Source organism: Raphanus sativus, chromosome 3 (assembly GCF_000801105.2).
Source record: "Raphanus sativus cultivar WK10039 chromosome 3, ASM80110v3, whole genome shotgun sequence".
Classification (NCBI taxonomy): domain Eukaryota; kingdom Viridiplantae; phylum Streptophyta; class Magnoliopsida; order Brassicales; family Brassicaceae; genus Raphanus; species Raphanus sativus.
Genome location: NC_079513.1, coordinates 14568905 through 14591302, shown reverse-complemented (window position 1 = coordinate 14591302; position 22398 = coordinate 14568905). Strand labels below are relative to the sequence as shown.

The window sequence follows — 22398 nt, the reverse complement described above, 5'->3', positions numbered from 1 at the left end:
CTTACATTGGATGACTATACTATTTAATGATTGTAGTATAGTATGTTTCATCTTCTCCTCTACTTCTTATGGTGGTTTTTTACTAATCCCTCAAATTTATTGACAATGCCACTAGCTTCTTCAAAAATCGGAAATCCTCCTCTTTGGGTTTATAGTTTATGGTTTACTAGTGTCGGCCCGCCCTACGGCGGGATATATTTTTATTTGTGATCAAAATTATTATTTTTATACGATTTGTGGTTTGTGTTTTAGGTTTTACATTTGTAAAAGATTTGTATGAGATATACTATTTTCTTAATTTAAAATTTAACCAAATAACTATTTTTTACTATTAGCATAATTTTACTTTCTCTCTCTCTACCTTATAGACATTTTAATAACCAAAAAATACATAAATATATCAGCTAAAAAGTTTTCAAAATGTTTAGATTACTCAAAATTTAAGGTGATATTACTTTTACTGGGTATGTTTTGTTATTTTTCCTATATATTATGATTATCTTAATATTAAAATGTTCATGAATACATAATAGTTTTACATGTTTTTTTTGTTTATTCTACTGTAATTATGATACTTTGATATTAAGTAAAATAATTTTAATGCAAAAATTTTAAATTATCTTTTTCCTTATGAATATTTTTTAAATTTAGAGTTAGACTGCTACGCGGAAAGTGATATATATTTTTGTGAAACTATGAAATTTGTGTAACCGTTTTTGTATGTTCATTTAGTTGGCAGTGCAATTTAGTCGATGAGCATCATCAACACCTGTCTATTATTTTATTCGTTCATTTGCATATAGACTAATTACTTCGATGACTAATTTGATTTTAAACCATCAAGTGTAGCAATCAATCCATTTTTTTTTGTTAATACATCTGGTAATCAACAAATGGAATTAAAATAGTTGATATTTTTTTCACAGCAGCAAATGGGATCAAAAAATAAAACTTGGGAGTTGAGTTTTTCAAAATACCACCACAGAATATATATATATATATATATATATATATATATATAAAATATACTGTGATAGCAAATATTGTTTGTCAGTAAGATTACAAAATGAAGTGATGACATGATTTGGTAGATATATATATATTAGGGAAATTCTTTCAAATAATTATCAGAAAATAAAATGACTAAAATAATATTTTTCTTTTATTTTAAAATTTTACATTTTTATTTTTTTATTTTTAAAAATTTAAATTTATTCGTAAACTCACTCTTTAGCTCTAAAACCTAAGTATTTAATTAGTTAACCATATGTTATAGATGTATATTTACTCTTCGATTAAAACTCTTTTACCAAGATGAGATATCGTTATATTTCATTTTGGGAATCCATAACCGCAAAAGAATTTTATATTTTTGGTTTATATTTGGTTAGTCTATAGTTTGGTTTAGTTGATTTTTTGGGTTTTGGGCATTACTCGCATACTGATTTATATTATGATTTTATGAACGTATCAAACTTATCTAGACCGGTCAAGTTTAATATAAAATGAACATCATGAAACAAAGATGACTAATAATCCATGATTAAAGTTTGAACTTGTTCACAGCAAAAGGTAAGCTCATCTTCCAAAATCACAATCACACTCGTTTCGACACATAAAGAGTTTTTAGAAGACAAAAATATTCTCCAAATCAAAACTAATAGCATTAAAAAAAACTTTTTTGTTTGTTATGAGGATTATTACTGGTTTCTTGCTCGGATTCTTCTTCATCTGATTCTTCTGCATTGTCTGGATCATCATCTGCTTCATTATCGTCTTCTTCTTGATGGTTTCAACTATGGGTTTTCCAATCATGGGTAAGCTTATGACTCATCTTTCTGATCTCGTGTTTCTTATCAGTCCCTAGGCGTCGGTGGCTTCTTGTGATTCAACAGCAGCCGCCTACGTCTCTGCATTAGCTACTTCCTAAGGAGTCTTGCCATTGGTCACATGTGGCACCAAAGAGTCAAACTTTTCTGATTTCCCCAACACAATCTCAATCTGCGTAAAACATAATTTAAAAATAAGAAGTCAAAATGTTACACAAAGGGGAGAAGATGCTAAAGTAGTGAAACTTGCCTTTGCTTTCTGAACCATCTTTCCTTTGGTCTCATCCTTCATTCCCACAGTGGATGTCAACACTTCTGAACAATAATAATAACAACAACAGAGTTGAATTAGATTGAAAGCTTTTCTATCATCATGAAAAAAAGAACTTACTCTTCTGCGTAGCCAAGCCAGTGTTCTTCAAGATCTCAGAGATTGTTACCACGGTCGTTATTGCTGTGTGAAAATTAAAACAGTTAAAAGAAAAATACACAAAGAAGAGAGAGACCAGTCCATGTTTTTTCGATAAGATTTTAAGTTATGATGAAAATGTGGTATATACTCATTCAGAGTGCAGAGAGCTCGACCTCATTGTGTTGCTGAATGTACCTCTCTGCATCAAACGCAATGCATATCACACAAAATTGATCCAGAAACTTTTTCAAATCTCTCTATTTGGAATACAAACAAACACTTTGGTGGACATATAAAGGCTAGAGATTGTTCATGAATCAAAACTAAATCAACCAAGCCAATCTCGCCATCCACAAACGAAATATAAGAAGTAGATGCTCAAAAACCTAGATCCGGTGTGGAATTTTCGTTCCGATCAAAGAGATTTTAAAGTAACAATACCTTGGCGAGATTAACGTAGAAGAACAATGGTTTCTTCTTCGTGTTGGAGACTTGAATCATGTTCTTCTTGTGAGTATTCGTCTTTCCCGGTGAGAGGATGATGTTTATCTCCAGGGATGTGATCGGTGCAGGAGCCAGTGTTGCTATTTCCATCGCCATTTTCTTCTTCGATCACTCTCAGTTTCTTTCTGCTAAAAAGTTAAATCGGGAATCAAAACCCAGAATTTATCGTTCATGATTATCACACAGATTTCATCATACATGATTAAATACAGAGAAGAGAATATAAACCTTTTCTTTGAACTCAGCTTCTTCCATGGCAAGAAGAATCTCTTCGTTCTGAGGCTGAGGCTCCGTCATCTTCGAACGTAACCATGGTGGCTCCGTCATCTCGTCAGATATATGTCAGAATCGATGAGGCAACAATGACTGGTGAGGTTTATAAGGATTATGATGAGTCTGACAGAATCGAAAACCCTTATTTATAAACACGAAGAATTCATAGTGGGTGATGGAATTAATTAGAATAAACACGAAGTTACAACTCCATCAGTTTCAGTCTGGGAAAGGAAGCTTATACATCATGCGCCGTCGTCGGAAGAAAGGAGAGACGATCTGCAAACATTCGATGGAGCAATTAGGGTTAGTGGACGCACCTCTTCTCGGGTCGGTACCAATCGCAGAGTCCAAACACGCAATTCACGAAGCAAGCCCATCACGATACGCCGAGTTAAATGAAACGGTGAGTTTCTGACGTGTCGACGCAGGAGGGCTTGAGTTTCCACGCTGGATGCTGAGGTGGCATCACTAGGAGGGAGGTAACTCAACTTTATATAAATAGATGGTTTGAGTATAGGGTTTAGGGTATATGATTTGGGTTTAGGTTTCAGGGTTTAGAGTTATTCGATTTTCCAAATTTGAAAGGTGTAGAAGTTAAATACTTGCCCATGAGTTCACTAATCCATGGGGAGGTTAGGGTATAGTTTTGAAGAGGAGGGAGGATTTGATTTGAGATTTTGAGGTTTGATCAAAAATAAAATTATAGAAAAGGGGTATATAAGATCAAGGGAGCCTATAGGAGATTTTCCGAAACCATTTCCAAACATAGAAATAAGTAACATTGTTATATATTATGTTAATGTGTTACATTCTATTGTAAAATCGAATAATAGAAATATAAGTGTAAACTAACCAAATATATAATTTTTTTTATAGTTTTGGTATAAAAAATAGTATAGTATAGTATAGTTAGTTAATTGTACACAATGCGTCAAACAGACGATCACGCGCGTAAAAGGAGATTCTTGTCCACTTTTGTGGTAAACAGACACACTTCCCCATAAAAGTCATACATGGTTACTTCTTTGATTTTTCTGGTTGCTATGAATATAGAGCAAATTGACCCTTTTAACAATCATGTAATACATTTAAATTTACATATATATACTATACTATTTCGTACAAAAAAAATTGTGAAAACAAAAATTCAGACGGTCACAGATTAGTCTAGGAATAAACAATAACATCGTGAAATTATCGTCTTTAACAAATTTATTTTAATAGAAATTACAAATATTTGGAATTCGAAAGCAGTATGACCCACCCCTATACTATTTTAATTAGGATAATTGAATTTTTATCAGAATATTTTATTAAAACTTTAATTTTAATTTTTGGTTATAAGTGCAAAAAAATAATTTTGATCTAAGTTTACGATCAACTATTACAAATACATCATTTAGTGCAAACAAACAAAAACTAAAAACAAAAGATAAATATATGTGTGGTCGCACAGATCAAAATCTAGTATATATTAAAACATCAGATAATTTGAGTTTTTCAGTTAAAATATTGTGAAATTCTTATTGTTTGGATAAAATATCGAGTTATTTAAATTATTTTAAATATTTTGAATAAAATATTTTTTATAATTCAGTTTATAAATAATATTTTAGGGTATTTGGTTATTTAAACATTAAATATAATTAATATTTTAGATATATATTTTGTAGTTTAAAAATTTTAGTATCAGATTTTCGATTCGGTACTAAAATTGTTCTCTTTTTGATTGTTAGGTATATATCCTTTTGAAGAATCTTCCTTTATAGAATCATTTTTTGGTAAATTCAACCTATTTTCTCAAACGCTATAGGTATTTACTCGCGCCACAGCAAAATTAGACTTAGACTCATCTAAGACTAGGCCTTTGGTTTTCAGTTTAGTTTGAGTTTTCAGTATTTAGTTTTTAGTTTTTTATGTTCTAAAAATTTAAGAGCCGTTAGAATATTTACAAAAATGGTTTTCGGTTCAGTTCGAATAACAAAATTAGGAACTGGCAAACTAATATCAAAAAATTATTTCTGGTCCAATTCGGTTTCGGTTCCATTTTTCAGGTAGTTTTGGATAATATATTAAAACATCAGATAATTTGAGTTTTTTTCAGTTAAAATGTTGTGCAATTCTTATTGTTTGGATAAAAATATTGAGTTATTTAAATTATTTTAAATATTTTGAATACAACATTTTTTATAATTCAGTTTATAAATAATATTTTAGGGTATTTGGTTATTTAAAATTAAATATAATTAATATTTTAGATATATATTTTGTATTTCAAATAATTAATTTTTCTTCTCCTAAAACGACTTCCCGTACCTGAGTGCTAACTGTCTCATCCATGGCTCCAAACACATTGTCATTGCTGACTGCATTGATATAAAAAATTTATGACAGCAATACATATAGCTATTTGGCCACAGCTGAGAGCAAGCAGCATGCTACGAGGTCCGTGAGGTTTCGTCCTGGAGTTCATTATTCCATGGTTACTAACTAATGGAACAGCGGTTTCGACTTGCCTGCATCCCTTGTGATTCACACTGTTAGACCCATCTATGACATAAGCAGTTTCTCTTGTTCTGCCCTAAACATAATAGTTAATCTCTCTCTCTTTGCTACAGATACCGTCTGAGAGGGGCAAAAGGAAACAACATCAAGAACGTTGCATTTTCTGCTATATCTTGTGTTACAACAACTTACAAGTAAAGTTGTCACAACCAGGGACATAAGTCGCTCAAACGATCTTCCCTATTTATAGATTTTCATAGAAATGGATATGCCACAAGACTACCCAAAACAATTGTTTTTTTCTGAAAAAGAAACATTTTTGTAACGAACAGAGTTACAGAGACTTGACAAATGACAGTTCTTGGAAACCTTATATGTACATTGATTTTGTCGACTCGTTAAATATCCTTTTGATTAACCAATAATATTAAAGAGGTAACTCTTTCTCTCGTGCATATTGTCCACACTTCCATAGATTCAAATGCAGTAAAAAATCGACCGTCGGCAGCCTAAACGCCGTCGTTTGATTGATTTGGTCCCTGCGGGCACAAAAGCATGTCTTTTGGTAAAGTTAAACAGCGGGGGGGGGGGGGGGGGACTGCAATTCCCAATATCTTTCCGTTAGCCCCGCAATCAACGGCCCAAATTGAGTAATCAGTCGCTATAACCGACAGCGGTTAATCTAAACCAATAGCCAATAAAAACTGGCCACGTGTGACTCGCTAACGAGAAAGTAGAATCATTTTATTTTTGAAAAAAGCTCTTTTTCCTTTTTACCCTCTGCTTTTGCTTTTGTTTTTGTTTTTTGTTTTGCTCTTCAGAATAGCCATGATCACTAGAGAAAGTGCTTCTCTTTAAATTCCACCTTCTCTCGGTGCTTTGTGGCGGTGGAGATGGCAGAGGAGGAGGAGCATCAGAGTTGTGTCCATGACGTGAAGTCCGACCCGGCTGGTGTTTCTGGGATAAGGAAAGTGGGTTCCAGAGCTGAGATCGATACTTCTCCTCCATTCGGGTCGGTTCAGGAGGCGGTGACTTGGTTCGGTGGTCGTGGTTATTGGGTTCCTTCCAAGCTTCAAGACAATTACGTAGCTCTTTTTTTTATTTCTCTGTTTTCTTCTTATTATAGCTCATCTCCAGTGTTGTGTTCTTTCATCTTCAGACAAACGACACCGTATACAATATGCACTGTATACTTATTACCGTTGATGTTTTGGTGGTGACTGTCCATTGTTCTTTTAAATTAAGTAGAGTTTATTGATCGCCTAGAATGTTAGTTCTGCCTCTGAGATCGTTGCATGTGTTTGTTGATGACTATCAATGTTGCTGGTTTTGTTTGATTTTTGAAAGGTTTTATGAGCTATAATAATGTCTGTGACTGTTGTTTTATAAAGTTGAGATATAAGTTTTTTTTATTACTAATATATGTTTTGGTTTTTGTTTATTGTTTAGAATGGTGTGGGAGAATTTAACATAAAGAGAATGGAAGAGCATGCAGCAGAGCTAGAGAAAGATCTGATAGTGAAAGAGCTAGAAACTCTTGATGTTCTTGAAGCACTTGGGTCAACTAAGAGGATCGTTGAAGACTTGAAGCGACAGCTTCATCAAGAATCCTTGAGATCAGCTGAGAATCTCATGAGCTCAGAAATCAAAGAGATGAACAAAGAGCATCGCAATCACAATCCCGTGTCTTCTCCGGATTTGATCTTAATGGAACTGAAGCAAGCCAAGATAAACCTCGGTAAAACCATGGATGATCTTGTGATGATCCAGTCCTCTGTCGAGTCTCTGAACAAGAAAATGAAGGAAGAGAAAGAGTTTCTTGACAAGACAAGAGAGAAGCTCACGTATGGGTTTGGAGGAGCGGTGTCTCTAGCTGAGGAGCTGAGCAGAGTTAGGGTGAAACCAGATGAAACGCCAAGGGAACAGGTGAAGATGGTTGCTGAAACGTGTCTAAACAAGCAGAACAAGAACTGTCTGAGAATTACTGCGGAGATGAGATTGGTTGCTGCTAGAAAAATGGAAGAAGCTGCAAGAGCTGCTGAAGCACTAGCCATTGCTGAGATAACAATGTTATCATCATCATCATCATCAAACGGTGAAAGCGAGGAAGATGATACTGATAGCTCAAGAAGTGGGGTTTTGAAGAAGCTTGAGGAAGCTACGCAAGGAGTTAAACAGAGAAAACAAGATTTAGAAACTGCGTTAAACCGTTTAGAGATAGCTAACGTGAAGCAACTCGCAGCTGAAAACGCTTTCCGCGGGTGGACAAAACACTCACCTGTGAGTCAAACCCGACGCTCTTTCTTCAGACATCTGAACAAGCAGCATGAGCCAGTCAACAATCTCTCCAAGCCAGTTCTAAAGTCTAATGTCTCCATGCGTGACGTTCTAAGACGTAAGCAAGTTCCTAAAGAAGATGTTGTTGTCTCCGAGAGGCTTGAAGGACAAAGGCGGAATGTGAATTTGAGCCAAATGCTGACGGAGCTGAAGCATGATATTAAGTCTTCTTGGGCACGAGGTGAGAAAGAGAAGGTGCATGAAGAAAAACGGTTTGTCACGCAGAGGAGAAAGTTTGGGTTCATACACATTACGCTTCCCATGCAGAAACAGAGTAAGAAAAAATCTAGCGTTTAATAAAACAACTACTTCTAGGTTGGTCCTTTATGTGTTTGTTTGTAATTGGATTTTCATTTGGAATGTTGGGTTGTAATTGCTTTTCTTTTCTTTGTATTCATGAGAATAAATATACATCTAGTCATAAATAAAACATAAAGCTAGAATTTAAGTCTTGGAAGGCATGCAGATATGAAAAGGTAAACTTGATTTTGTAGAACAACAATAGCAGTACTATTAAAGTTGGAGAATTGTGATTACTAATTAAGCATTTATTTTAGGTTGTGAATGGTATAATCATATGAAGAATGAATAGAAATAAACATGAATGAAATAAATTTATCTCATTCATTTTTCATTAACTTCTTTGTAATGGAATATTTTATTTGAATTTTGTTTTACTTTTTTGTGAAACTTTCAGCAATGTAAATTGTAACTTTTTGTGGAATTAATAACCATTATAAAATAATAATACTGGACTTTTAAAATTTTATTATTTACAAAATATATTAAATATTCCATAATATTATACAGACAGTTTTTAAATTTATTGTTTACATATGTTATATTATATTAATACAAATAGGCTCTGCTTTTGTTCTACTGCGTTCTTCTTGGTCGTTAAAACATCACATCATGTCAGCAGATCAGATATCTTATCATCTATTTTCTTTTCGCATCTTGATGTTAACCCAATCTTCTTTGTCAGCGTTGAAGAGAAAGAAGAAGATGCTAAGATCCCAAAGCAGAGTATTATAACAACACCACCTTGCTGAAGAAGTCAGCCCTGAGATTTTTTTGAGCGATCGGAAAAGTGTCTGCAACCAGCAAGCCTCTTCTTCTTAGAGCTGTTAAAGGTGAAGTTGTTGATTGACCTCACGTTTGGCTTATGAGGCAAGCTGGGAGGTAAGTGAAGGCAAGCATGTGATTTATTTTTTATGTTTTCGTGTTTCTGTGATCTTAATATGATGAACAGAGTTACCAAACTCTCTGTGAGAAGTACCCTTCTTTCCGAGATAGATCAGAGAATGCAGATCTTGTGGTGGAGATTTCTCTGCAACCATGATGGGGTGAGTTCTTCTTCGTCTTCTTGGATTTGCTTTTTGGATAATCTCATCACTTGTTGACATGTATGTTTTTAAAATTGTATGGAAAAAGGTGATTTTTGTTCTCAGACATTCTCACTCCTTTGTCTGGAGTGAACATACCTTTCGACATTGTTAAAGGAAAAGGTCCTATCATCTTCAACCCGCCGCAATCAGCTGCTGATGTTGATCAAGTTAAAGAGTTCATACCAGAGGAATCTGTTGGAGAAGCACTGAAAAGATTAAGAACTGAGGTACACTAGTAGTGATATTGGTAAAGCAAGAAGTGCTCTCTTTAAGCTCTTAATCAGACGAATTTGTTTTGTTTCAGGTGGGTAATGAAGCTGCTGTTCTTGGTTTTGTTGGAGCTTCATTTACTTTATTTTTTCATTTACTCTTTCCTTGTATGTTATTGAAGGTGGCTTACAGTTAGTATGAGAGAGGGACACAACATTACTGATGAGGGATTATATACCTCTTGTACTGGAATATTATCGATACCACTGATTGCATACGCTTTTGAGGTTCGAACACCATGCTTTTGTTACGAGTTTACGCTATTCGAGCAACCACTTCAGTCTGCATTGACTAATGATGGCATGTGTAAACAATTTTTACGTTTCTATATGATAACCGACGTTTTAGATATTATTTTTTAAATTAAATTATTCTCGCAAATCAGTTCCACTAATTACGCTTAGAATTCTTCAAGAACATACTTGTTTTTCCATTTGGTCAATCGATCTTTTGAAAAGTTTGCTAATTGTATTTTGATTTGAATAACCAAATTATTAATACATGACTCACCATCTATATATTGTCTTATCAAATTTCCAACAAGTATACGACTTGTCATAGAAGAAAGCATGCAATGATGGATCATAACGATAAAAGGAAGATAATATATTAACCAAAGAAAAGAAAAAAGGTAAAAATGACCATGTTATAAAGCCATCATGACCATTGTTTGCTAATTTCACCAAAGTTGGCCCTCTAAATTTGATAATTCAATGTTTCTTTTTTATATAGTTATTTATAATTCAATGTTTCTTTTTATACAGTTATCTATATATATGCATTATTGTATGAACAACAACACCACAATCTCTTCTTGGATCCTAAACATAACAAGAAGAAAGAACACAGATACGAATTCTCTTATTTTCACCATTTAATTTGATTGTTTTCTTGAATAGGTATATAGAGCTACTAGAAATGGATACAATGAAGATTATTAAACTTCACGTTATACTAGTCTCTTTCTTACTCATCTTTGAAGTTCCTTCGATTCTTGGGTTCAGTATGAGAGGCACTACTAGATCGGAGCCGGAAGCATTTCACGGCAGAGAGTACTTCTCGGCGATGAAGAGCAGGAAGTTGATGGTTACAAACTTGCAAGTCGATTATTCAGCTGATTATGATGATGGAGCCTCTTCTTCAGCATCACCATCACCACCAGTGCCTGATTATGATGATGATATCAATAAAAGGCAAGGTGATGTCCCAAGCCCTGCTATAGGCCACTGATGATACGTTTTCATGTGTATGCTGTATACACAGAAAGAAATAACACGTTTTGGCATTTTAGGTTAATATATTTATACATACATGTTATTTACTTGTTCAGATGTGTATTTGTCCTAAGAGGTCTCCATATAATCAATTTATGTGCCGTTTTTTGTTTTTGTTTTAATACTACTTATTATCTTTTTCGATATATACATATTTTTATTATGTCATTATTCAATAAATGTGACATCGACATTTTATGTATGTGTGTATGTATGTAATAATTTCATAGACAAATCTGCATTTTCCCTTTGTAAAATGTTTGCAATTAGTATGATTAAGAGCTTATTTGTGAAATAATCTGAAAGGGAAATTAATTTTGTAGAGAAAGGGTAGAAAGAGATAGGAAGAAAAAAGAGTAGAGAAAGTGTAATTTAAGTTAGATATACTAAATTATGAGTTTTTTTGTTAGTGGGTGCAATTTGCATTTAATTAATATATATATATATATATATATAGCGACATTGTACAACAGAAATCCAATTTACACCCAAAAAGAAAACAGGAATCCATTTTACATAGAACAAGTGATGAACCAAATGGTTTTTTTTCTTGTAAACACATACTCGTTAATTTAAAATAAAGAGGTCTCTGGCCCAAGTTAACCCACCAAACGCTTCCGCTACTAGTGGGGAACTGACGATGTCCTGCATTGTAGATCCATGGTTGAGATGTGCTCCAGATGCTTCCTTGAAGATCCATGCGAGGCCGGCCTTTCTTGATTTCTTATCATAGACCGCATCCAATCTGCATGTCGTTGTCGATCCCGTTTCAATCCTGATGGGTTACTCTTGGTGGAGGTAAGAAACTTATCACTCTGAGATTTTGATTTTGAGCATTTATCCATTCTCTTGCTAATCTGAAAGCTTTTGTCGCCACTTCTATATAGGTGTAAGAGTCCGTTTCTTGAAGATGCACGTGTTTCGGGCTGTCCAGAGGGCCCAAGATTAAAATCATATAAACAACATATGTCGTTGAACAAAAAAAAAACATATGTTGTTCTGCTTTGAAATATCAATTTCGGTGTGACTGGCTGCATATAATACTAATACATTGGTGGAATGACTCTTTATCCATTCATAGAAACAGAATCCACCGACTAGTCTACTAAATGATCTCTTTTTTGAATTATATTTATATAACTATAGAAAGATTTTGTTGGAAGTAATCAAGGGCCTCTCCTGGAAGTGTCACTCATGAAAATTGTCTCCAATCATATATGTTGTTCTCCACTTAGGCACAAAGACTTTCAAAATATAACATAGTCGAAACAAGAACTACTAAACAGCTTTCGAGATTCCCATAGTACTAGTATGAATAATCTCAACCAAACATAAAACAAAACAAAAGGATGAAACTAGGATAAGCAGAGGCTTCAGGCACGCGGTGCAGCTCCAGCTCCAGCAGGACGAGGAGCCTGACCAGGTTGTCCAGGCTTGGGAGCATCCTCCTGATAATAATCATCAATTTTGAAAAAAAAAACACAGTAAATAAACAATCTTACAGAAACACACTCAAACAACTACAAAAGATATAGAACTGACAAGTCTCATTGAATGAACATATGATTAAATGAAGATAAATAAATCCACACCCAAAGTTTACTTCTTGAAGCCAATGAAGACTATTGTATAAAAAAACTAAACTATAACAGGAAGCTTAAGATGTAATCAAACCCACATCTGCAGAACTTGGTTATTGCAAGATTCAAATTCAACTAGACGTGTGTAAAAGTCAAAACCAAAATATTCTATTGGTGCAATCAAAAGGTGTATTGAGAAACAACAAAAAATACAGGAAATGTAACAGAATATTCTCGAAAGTTAGGTTATTTCAATATGTACAAGTCAAACCACCTATCTTTACTTTTTAAGGGAACATGTATGCAACAATTAAGAAGGATGATCACTGAATTGATTTACCTTGCGTCTAACAAAACGAGGCGGGGGAGTACGAACTCTGCGGTTGGTGCGGGAACGGACTCTAACAACGTGAGAGTGGATAGCACATGACACACAGTACTGCGTCTTAGCATACAGCTTCGGCAATGTGTACCCTAACAATACAAAATATTCAATGCAAAAAAATCAATGATTCTAGCGAAACCCTTATTTCCCAATTATCCAAAAAAAGATCAAAACTTTCTATTTTGGGAAAGAATCAATAATAAGATACCGTCGTAGACGCTAGCTTCCTGAACATCTCTGATGGCAGCCTGCTCCACAATGTTCCTCACGATGAACCTCTTGATGGCCTTGTCCTGTACACGAATCAGATCAGATCAAATCAAACTATATGGAGAGAATGTTGTAAAGGTAGTAGTGACCTTTGGGCAACATTTGCCGCAGTTGGAGCATCTGATTGGGTTCACGTGGCCACGGTTGTGCTTGTTCCTCCCTCCGTTCCTACGCTTGAAAGTCTGTAACAATTAAGACAGATTCAATTTCTCAAATCTTTTCGTAGATAAAGATAGAAACACGCAACATACCATCTTCTTCTTCTTTCTCGTGAGCTGAGAAGCTGTGTGTGTGTCTGCTGCTAGGGTTACTCTGCTCCTCGACCAGTGATTACAGTGAAGATGATTTAGTTTTAAGGCTTTGAGATATTGCTGGGCTTGGGCTTAGTTCTTTTTTAATCTGTCCTTGGGCTCTCTCTTGTTTTAGTTACGAAAACAAATACAACTATCATTCATGTTTTTTTCCACCGGTATCAAAATGGATCATGACCCATGGGTTGATCCAACCCAAATTGATCAATTAACTCAAATAAATTGTTTATTTTTGATCCAATGGGTTGATGGGTTAACAAGTTAATGGATTAACAGATTAATGGATTAACAAGTTAATGGATTAACAAGTTAAATGAATCTATTAGATTGGATCAACTCTGACTCATTTAATTTTTAATTAAAAAAATTGCCAAAATCACAAAAACACTTTTTCCCCACAAATATCGGAAAAACTTAATTTCCCGCCAAAATCGAAAATGCAATTTCCCATCAAAACCGTAAAAATAACAATTTCACGCCAAAAATCGGAAAAACGCAATTTCCCTCCAAAACCGGCAAACGAAATTTCCCGCCAAAACCAGAAAAACGCAATTTCCCGCCAAACCCGGAAAAAACGCAATTCCCCGCCAAAACCGGAAAACGAAATTTCCCATCAAAACTAGAAAAACGGAATTTCCCGCCAAAACCGGAAAACGCAATTTCTTGTCAAAATCGGAAAACCCAATTTCCTCCCAAAACCGACAAACACAATTTCCCGCCAAAACCGGAAAAATGCAATTTCCCACCAAAACCGGATAACGCAATTTCCCATAAAATCGGAAAACACAATTTTCTGCAAAAACTAGGAAAACACAATTTCCCGCCAAAACCGGAAAACACAATTTCCCGTCAAATTCGGAAAAACGTAATTTCCCGCCAAAACCGGAAAACACAATTTCCCGCCAAAACCGGAAAACGCAATTTCCCGTCAAAATCGGAAAACGCAATTTCCCGCAAAAACCAGAAAACGCGATTTCCCGTGAAAACCGGAAAACACGATTTTACGCCAAAACCGGAAAACGCGATTTCATGTCAAAACCGGAAAATGCAATTTCCCGCCAAAACCGGAAAACACAATTTCCTGTCAAAATCGAAAAAACGCAATTTCCCGCCAAAACCGGAAAACGCAATTTCCCGCCAAAACCGAAAAACGCAATTTTCCGCCAAAACCGGAAAACGCAATTTCTCGTCAAGATCCAAAAATGCAATTTCCCGCAAAACCGGAAAACATAATTTTCTGCAAAAACCTAAAACTGCAATTTTCCCGCCAAAACCGGAAAATCTATTTTTTTGCCAAAATCGGAAAAACGTAATTTTCTGCCAAAACCGGAAAAACGCAATTTTCCGCAAAAACCGGAAAAATAAAATTTTCAATTCGATCAACTTGGTTTTAACTTATGTCTCAATTCGATCAATTTGGTAAAATGATTCATTATAAAGATGTTGGATTCATGGGTCAACCATTAATCTATCTGACCCATTTAATTTAATGGGTCATGGATCAACCCAATCCATTTAATAAATGGGTTGGATTGACACATGACCCATTAATAATCAACCCATTTGGGTTATGGATTTGGTTGACCCATTTGACCCATTTTGACACCCCTATTTTTCTTAAATAGCATTTTTTTGATAAAATAAAAATAGCATTTATTTCTAAAAATAAAAAATATATTGAATTAAGTTCCATATCTAAAATTGTTTTATTTAAAACAAAATTCTAACTCAAAAGTATTTTTTCTCTCTTTTTAATAATAAAAATTCGTTTTATAATGTTACTTTTTTGGTAAAATATAATGCTACTTATGCTAAAAAGCGGGAAAAGTGCCTATTCCGACCCGAACAGTTTCGATCGTGCCAAATACGACCCGAACAAATAGTTAGTACCAAATACGACCTGAACTTAATTAAAACTCAAAAAACCTACCTGAACTTCTTAAAATGTGCATAAATCTACATTGACTATAACAGAAGTTAGTCAACCGTTAACAAGATAAAACGACGTCATTTTGATATACATGAAAAAGTGCCTATTTCGACCCAAACAATTTCGATGGTGCTAAATACGACACGAACATATGGTTGGTGCCAAACACGACCTGAACTCAATTATAATAAAAAAATTACATGAATTTTTTAGAATGTGCCTAAATCTACATTGACTCTAACAAAAATTAGTCAATTGTTAATAAAATAAAACGACGTCGTTTTGATATATATATGTTCATTACAAGACTCAAATCCATGTCGTGGTACCCTTTTAAAGGGTACATTAACGACTAAACTAAAGTAACTTTTTGAAATATTTTTAGACATTTGAAATTATATAAACTAATATTTTTTTCATCTTATCCAATTTAAAACATTGGTGATTTTTATATATGTTTTACTTATCGTGTAATATGTCTAATATTTTGAACAAGATATCTTAGTGAAAGAAAGGTAAAAGGTCTCTTCACATTTTTGAAAAAAATTCCAAAATATATAATATTAACTTTGAAAAAAAATTCACTTAAGTTTAAAAAATAAAAATAATCTATATAAATTTTTTTTATAAATAACTTCAAAATTTTAGGTATATCTAAGATTGTGTAATTATAAATATTTTATTATTTATATTTAGTAAGATATAAGTTTATTAAAGATATGATAAGTAAAAACATGTTATGTATTTATATAAATCAGAAAAAAATATCACCAAAGTTTTAAAATTGAATAAGATGAAGAAAAATAGTAGTTTATATAAATTTCAAATTTGTAACAATATTTCAAAAAGTTATTTTTGTCTAGTTGTTAATGTACCTTTTTAAAAAGGTATCACGTCATTGTTTAAGTCCTGGAATGAATATATATATATATATATATATCAAAACGACGTCGTTTTATCTTGTTAACAGTTGACTAATTTATGTTAGAATTAATATAGATTTAGGCATATTTTAAAAATTTCAGGTAATTTTTTTAATTATAATTGAGTTCAGGTCGTATTTGGCACCGACCATGTGTTCGGGTCGTATTTGGCACCACCGAAATTGTTTGGGTCGAAATTAGCACTTTTCACCGTATATCAAAACGACTTCGTTTTATCTTGTTAACGGTTGACTAACTTCTGTTAGAGTCAATGTAGATTTAGGCACGTTTTAAAAAGTTCGGGTAAGTTTTTTAAGTTTTAATCAAGTTCAGGTCGTATTTGGCACTGACTATTTATTCGGGTCGTATTTGGCACGGTCGAAATTGTTTAGGTTGGAATAGGCACTTTTCCCGCCAAAAAGCTAAGCGATTTAAGATTACAAGGTAAAACAAAGTATGCCAAAAGGCTAAATAAAATTCAATGAACATGTAAAAAACAAATGAAAAACCTTTTGCCCCTTTCATTAAACCAACAGCCCCATAAATAAGAAGGGCTAAGCTAGTAAGCTATATGGCGGATGTGTGTATGAGCCACCTCACCAAATATGCAGCCACGTCAACACCCGAAACAAGAGACATGATGAACGTGTGGGGTTTAGAATTGACCGCCTTGGTAGGTTTGTCCAAACTGCCAATTTGAAGGAGCCACGTCATTGCTAACGACGGTGCGACCATCGCTGGTAGTGACCTGGAACGAGAGGCTTTGGTCGTTGAGGTAAGAGTTGCTCTGCCAGTTCTGTCCCCAGTTCCTAGACATAGCTTGCCACGACCCTGTCTTTGAGCCTCTTATCGAGACCGCATGGACGTCTCCTGCTCCTCCTACGTTAGAGATCAGAACTAAGTTGAAGTATGAGTGTCCGTTGATCGTAAATCTTATCCCTCCTTCCTTCATACACGGTACTCTGCATTTATACACCACTGAAACTCATTAGTTTAGTCAACGTTTAAGAAATAGCTCGATGGTAATTAGTTACTTTGTATAGGACTTGCTCATTGACGAACCTATTTGAGCCTAGATGTTAACAATAACAAATTAACTATTTATTAATTATATTTACATGAATTTTTTTAAGTTAAATATAAAACTATTTTGATAGAACATAAAAAGTTATATATACAAAAACCAGACAAACTGTGAACCAACACTAAAAATAAAGTTGGAAGATAAAAATGACCACTTAATTGCATATAAATTGATGGTGAACAAGATATAATTAGATTAATCTTAGTTTATTTGATTTTACTTTATTTTACTATTTAAATTGGTTTAGACTGATCTAATATGATTTTAATATTTTGAATCGAACTTTAAGAAAATTGTTTTACCAAAAATTGATTTAGCATCATCTAAATCGGTTTTTAGAACATTGATTTAGTTTTAACTGTTTATCTTGCAATGGTTTAGTATTTTACTTGCCTTTGAAGTTATAAGTACAAGTATAACGCACCTTCGGAAATAAACAGGGACAATGCCTGCTCGGTACTGAGCAATTTTGAGAAAAGCTGGTTCGGCAAGGTCAAAATGCTGAAGAGGAGGATTGCACCATCCACCATTATCGTTGGAGAGGCCCAGGTTCGGTGGACAAAAGTTAGTAGCTGTGACGGTGATAGTAGAACCTAGACACCATCTTGGGTCATCGTTGCACTTCATCTCATAGCACGCACCGCACGTGAGTCCGTTGTTGAATAAAGCCGTGCTAAGAGCCGCCGTATTGGTCCCGTAATCTTGGCTATACAGATTACCATAGCCACAAGCTCCGCCTGATCATATTTAGATACGTTACGTGTTAGCTAACATATATACGCATGTAAAAAGAGACAAGATTATAGTAACATGCGTGTTTGTTGTTATTGGTCATGAGCATACCCATTGTGCCGGAAGCGTCGGCGTCACCGTAGAACGTGGCGTGACCACCTTGCCAAACCCCCTCGTCTCCATGAGCTGCTTGGAGAAAGAATAATAAAGTCAGTATGGATAAGATTGAGATTATAGAATATTTGGAGTCTGATGTAATATCCATTTTTGTTTTTGTTTTGTGGAGCCTAGACTTTGAAAGTTTGGGGGTTGGTTAATTCAGTTTTGAGTATCTGATTTTATTTGGTGAGAATCGTGATACTGATATGGGATCAAGTGTAGAGGGACTGATCAGTATATATAGGAGTTTTGGACTTTATAATAATGGCAAGGGATACTATTTATAAAATGGTGTGTCTACTAAGTTATTGATTAGTCTCCTCTCTCACCTTAGGCAGCTCTCACCTTAGGCAGTCATATATGAATTATTCAAGTGTCTTCTGGCAATTTGCGAGAGAATTGCGCATAATACTTCTCGATCCCAAAGTTCTCATCAGTTTTTGGTATGTATCCAATGATGATATAGTTTTTTCGTAAATTGAGCATAAAATTCTAAAGATATGGCCAAATGGGTAACTTGTTGGATAATTAGTAGTAAAGTCAACAGTGTAGGCCACCGTTGATCTTGAGAATAGTCATAATTGTTTTTGATTTTCTAGTATTTATTTGAGGCCAAGTTTTTCCTTTCTGTGTTGTACTATATTTGTGGATAACAAATTAAACAGTCAAGATAATAGAATTGTGTATTTATGATTTTATAAGATCAGGGGGGACTTTGAAGGTTGTGGCCACATGCAAATGTTGCGGTTAGACCAACTGCGATTCCTAATCAACCGGCCCCTACTTGCACATGCTTCTAAACACAAGTCTATATTCATTTGTCTCTTATTTTAAGTTGGTCATGTGATCTCATATCACTTGTTTTTGAAGGTAGTTAACAAAATTCTTTATATTAAGACTTGTTAACTAGCGACATCAGTATGTCCAACGTACTTGAATAACTTATGAAAATATTACAGGATTAAAATATTTATGTTGTAATTTTCTTTTGTTATTGATGTCAATCTATAAAATTAACGTGAATATATTGGAAGATGGAAGTAGTTCACTTTATAATGTCAGATGGTGGGGATTACCATGATGAATTTTTTTTTGAAGACTAAACTCTAGTCTAGTTTCAGCCGGTTAATTTGGGTGATAGACAAGTTTATCGGGAAAAATTATCTACTGGTTTTCAACTGAGCTACTCAAGCTTCAGTATGTTTGTGTTGGTATGCAGTTAGAGTAGATCATGAGCATAGCAATATAAAACATTTACTCCAAATGTTAGTGATTAATACGTATAATTCGATTCATAGATTGACTAAACTAAATTTATGTATTCATCATTAAATAATTATTTTAAAGGCAAAAAATATATTTTAAAGGCGATAATTTTCAAAGTTGAATTTGGATGGAATGACATATCCTGACTTAATTTGAATGTGCAAATCAATCTATTTTTTTAGCTAAAAATGTAAACATAATGAAGATCTGATGTTATAATAAGTGTTTAACAAATTACGAAATCTAAATAATTGGTCTCCCGGTAAAAGAAGATGAAAAACATGAGAGCAAACAAAAGATCAATAATTTCAAAACTTTAGCTTGTAAGCAGGTAAATTTGTTTAAAAAAACTCGAATTCGAGTATAACAAGTTCATGCTATTTGTTTAATAGTTTTTGGATATGGGGTTTGCAGTTCGTTGATCTTTACTCAATCATTTGACCACTTGCATGTTCCTATTGTTTTACGATTGTTGAATATAAAGGGGGGAGGCGCTTTCTATTACATAATAGTTTTATTTTATTCCGTCCACCATGAGGTATCTGAAAGAAAAAGCTATATCAAAATATCAATCTGTTGTGAGTTGGCTATAAAGGTATTAGATGATATTATTCTACATAATTATTCATTAAATCAATAATTTGTATGTTAGTTTATATGACACGTCTGATTATAATTATTCATGAAATTAATTATGTGCATGTTAATTTACATGACACGTCCGACTGTCTGAATATTCATTTGATACACAACTCAACTACCAAATTTTTTCTTCTTCTTATATTGTTGAAATTTTAAAATAAGTACGATTTTATAAAATTTTGGATTTGATTTCGTTATTAGCGAACATGCTAATGATGAATTGATACTGTATGCACTTGATGATATGAACTGATTTGAACTCGCGACTCTATTTTGGCTTTTCTCAGTTGGTATCACTGTTAAATTTTGGTAACACCAACATCTAAGGCAGCCTATCTTTGATTTTTGAAGGTCTCTCACGGTTCTACTATGTTAGCATGATGGCATCAACGTCACCAAATACACATTTTCAAAATACTTTTTGTAACAATATGAGACAAATATTATAGTTTTCGTACTCCCCGTACATATATTCCAGTGCAACTGTAAAAATAAAATCAACTTCGCTAAATAACAAAAGAACAATACTTGGGTTCACCACTTTCCTTATTTCAATTATATTGCCATAAATATTAATGTCATATAAATAAATAAATTATAAATTACAAAAAAGTAAATTTTAAATCATAAACTCTAAATTCGAACCCTAAACCCAAATCTTAGATTTTTAATTTTAAACCATACCCTAAACCCAAACCTATACCCTAAACCCAAACCTATACCCTAAATTTTAAATCTAAATTTAAATCCTAAACCCTAAACTCAAACCATAAACCCTAAACCCAAACTCTAAACCCTAAACCCAAACTCTAAACGCTAAATCCTAAACCTTAAACCCAAAATGTAAATCATAAACCCAAATTTTTCAAATACCTTTGGGTTAATGATCATCAAATGTATTTTCAAATACATTTTAGTGTATAGAGTTCGGGTTTATGGTTTACAGTTTGGGTTTAAGATTTAGGATTTAGGGTTTAGAGTTTGGGTTTAGGGTTTAGAGTTTGGGTTTAGGGTTTATGGTTTGGGTTTAGGGTCTAGGATTTAAATTTAGATTTAGGATTTAGGGTATATAGTTTGGGTTTAGGGTATAGGTTTGGATTTAGGGTTTAGGGTTTGGTTTAAATTTTAAAATCTAAAATTTGGATTTAGGATTTGAATTTAGAGTTTATGATTTAAAATTTACTTTTTTGTAATTTATAATTTATTTATAATGTGATATTAATGTTTATGGCAATTTGATTGAAATAAGGAAATAGGTGAATTTATAAGTTCACCCGAGGAGTGAACCTAAGTATTGTTCATAACAAAACGATATCCGCCAAAACACACTATTAACTAGTATAATAATTAGTTAAAAAAAGTTTCTATCTAGTGTGTATTCATACAGATTCCAATATTATTAGCTGGGTCTTTTATTACAACAGTTATATTGCACTTGCACACATATTTAAATGACCTAGATTGACTAGAGAAGTCACCAATAAATAATAGTAAATGTGGTGGTAAATGGTCCTACCATGTTACCAAGCACATGCAATAGGCCCTCGAGCCCTCGACGTGTGAGGCTCTCCTCTCATTCATTTATCGGATACGTCATTTTCGTGGCACTTATACAATTAGTTGGAACATGAGTATTGGTTGTCCCTTAAGACAATCTTTAAGCGGAGGGGGGAAGAGGAACCACTAAACACAAAGACCGAGAGAAAGAAAGAGAGAATAATCCCTTATATTAGGAATGTTCCTTGTACTAATCCCGAACAAAAAAAATTTTTTTTTGAGGGTCTTCACTAATTTAGGGACTTATCCAGTCCCACCAATTATCATGCCTTTATAGGTCTTAAAGGTAACGGGGTTACTTCACAATTAAAATTACAGAAAGTTCTGAAAGTCGCTGCGCTTTTAAGTGGCGGGTTGTGTAACTATATAAAATTCCATCACGAACATATTTATGTGATTAGTCACCACAAGCTGGTATATGAATGCTAATTGTAGGTTAGGTAATGGGATTAGTTTTACTTTTGAAAACTACTTCATTTCTTTGGTAAGATTTTCTTGAGAAAGAATCTTATAAGTGGTTGAGTTAGTTTGTTTTACGAGTAAAAGGTTCTCGGTGTTACACATCTAGTCTAAACTTTGAATGTAGATACTATGAATGCAATCGAGCGAATGTATAAACTTTAAAATGTTTTAATTTTCTTTTTTTTCTGTTACAAAACCAAAAGGAACCTAAAACTTACAATCACTGGACGAAAACAACAACTCAACCAGTTAAACATTCATCTATATCGAAACCCGATAAGAGCTTGAAAAAAAAAACTGTT

General features: G+C 33.7%; 4 protein-coding genes and 1 pseudogene across 8 annotated transcripts; 2 read left to right on the top strand and 3 right to left on the bottom strand.

Moving 5' to 3' along the window:
* Positions 1 to 1526: 1526 nt before the first annotated feature.
* LOC108837777 (uncharacterized protein At2g34160-like) lies at positions 1527 to 3332 on the bottom strand (annotated as a pseudogene).
* A 3018-nt stretch (positions 3333 to 6350) lies between these two features.
* Positions 6351 to 9870, top strand: LOC108847650 (WEB family protein At2g40480). Of its 5 annotated transcripts, XM_057004598.1 has the most exons (6): positions 6351 to 6611; positions 6976 to 8137; positions 8849 to 9045; positions 9116 to 9209; positions 9298 to 9478; positions 9556 to 9870. In XM_057004598.1, the coding sequence occupies exons 1-3, from the start codon at positions 6420 to 6422 to the stop codon at positions 8896 to 8898; spliced, it is 1404 nt and encodes a 467-aa protein (XP_056860578.1). In that variant the 5' UTR covers positions 6351 to 6419; the 3' UTR covers positions 8899 to 9045; positions 9116 to 9209; positions 9298 to 9478; positions 9556 to 9870. The 5 variants fall into 5 exon arrangements, with proteins under 5 accessions (XP_056860578.1, XP_056860577.1, XP_056860576.1 ...); XM_057004597.1 differs by having other exon boundaries at positions 8849 to 9209; positions 9654 to 9870; XM_057004596.1 differs by having other exon boundaries at positions 8849 to 9209; positions 9643 to 9870.
* A 395-nt stretch (positions 9871 to 10265) lies between these two features.
* LOC108846357 (precursor of CEP15-like) lies at positions 10266 to 11032 on the top strand. The gene has a single exon (XM_018619590.2). It carries the CDS (start codon positions 10440 to 10442, stop codon positions 10749 to 10751), a length of 312 nt encoding a protein of 103 aa, XP_018475092.1. The 5' UTR covers positions 10266 to 10439; the 3' UTR covers positions 10752 to 11032.
* A 955-nt stretch (positions 11033 to 11987) lies between these two features.
* On the bottom strand, positions 11988 to 13398 carry LOC108845959 (40S ribosomal protein S26-2). The gene is made up of 5 exons (XM_018619165.2): positions 13282 to 13398; positions 13120 to 13212; positions 12969 to 13053; positions 12716 to 12849; positions 11988 to 12243 (listed from the first exon to the last, which is right to left on the bottom strand). Exons 1-5 carry the CDS (start codon positions 13282 to 13284, stop codon positions 12169 to 12171), a joined length of 390 nt encoding a protein of 129 aa, XP_018474667.1. The 5' UTR covers positions 13285 to 13398; the 3' UTR covers positions 11988 to 12168.
* Positions 13399 to 16600: 3202 nt separating this feature from the next.
* On the bottom strand, positions 16601 to 18413 carry LOC108845803 (expansin-A8). Its single transcript, XM_018618977.2, has 3 exons — positions 18122 to 18413; positions 17703 to 18015; positions 16601 to 17156 (listed from the first exon to the last, which is right to left on the bottom strand). The coding sequence occupies exons 1-3, from the start codon at positions 18273 to 18275 to the stop codon at positions 16850 to 16852; spliced, it is 774 nt and encodes a 257-aa protein (XP_018474479.1). The 5' UTR covers positions 18276 to 18413; the 3' UTR covers positions 16601 to 16849.
* Between the last annotated feature and the right edge of the window lie 3985 nt (positions 18414 to 22398).

What these genes read in the sequence shown, in the direction of transcription:
- LOC108845959 (XM_018619165.2), bottom strand. An exon ending in GGAAGCTAGCGTCTACGACG is followed by an intron (nt 12,850 to 12,968) that starts GTATCTTATTAT and finishes TTGTATTGTTAG; the next exon opens with GGTACACATTGCCGAAGCTG. An exon ending in CTCGTTTTGTTAGACGCAAG is followed by an intron (nt 12,244 to 12,715) that starts GTAAATCAATTC and finishes GATTATTATCAG; the next exon opens with GAGGATGCTCCCAAGCCTGG.
- LOC108847650 (XM_057004598.1), top strand. Translation starts at nt 6,420, where the DNA reads ATGGCAGAGGAGGAGGAGCATCAGAGTTGTGTCCATGACGTGAAGTCC. An exon ending in CCAAGCTTCAAGACAATTAC is followed by an intron (nt 6,612 to 6,975) that starts GTAGCTCTTTTT and finishes TTTATTGTTTAG; the next exon opens with AATGGTGTGGGAGAATTTAA. An exon ending in GCTTCCCATGCAGAAACAGA is followed by an intron (nt 8,138 to 8,848) that starts GTAAGAAAAAAT and finishes CTTCTTTGTCAG; the next exon opens with CGTTGAAGAGAAAGAAGAAG.
- LOC108846357 (XM_018619590.2), top strand. Translation starts at nt 10,440, where the DNA reads ATGGATACAATGAAGATTATTAAACTTCACGTTATACTAGTCTCTTTC.
- LOC108845803 (XM_018618977.2), bottom strand. Translation starts at nt 18,275, where the DNA reads ATGGATATTACATCAGACTCCAAATATTCTATAATCTCAATCTTATCC. An exon ending in CGACGCTTCCGGCACAATGG is followed by an intron (nt 18,016 to 18,121) that starts GTATGCTCATGA and finishes AAATATGATCAG; the next exon opens with GCGGAGCTTGTGGCTATGGT. An exon ending in GTCCCTGTTTATTTCCGAAG is followed by an intron (nt 17,157 to 17,702) that starts GTGCGTTATACT and finishes GTATAAATGCAG; the next exon opens with AGTACCGTGTATGAAGGAAG.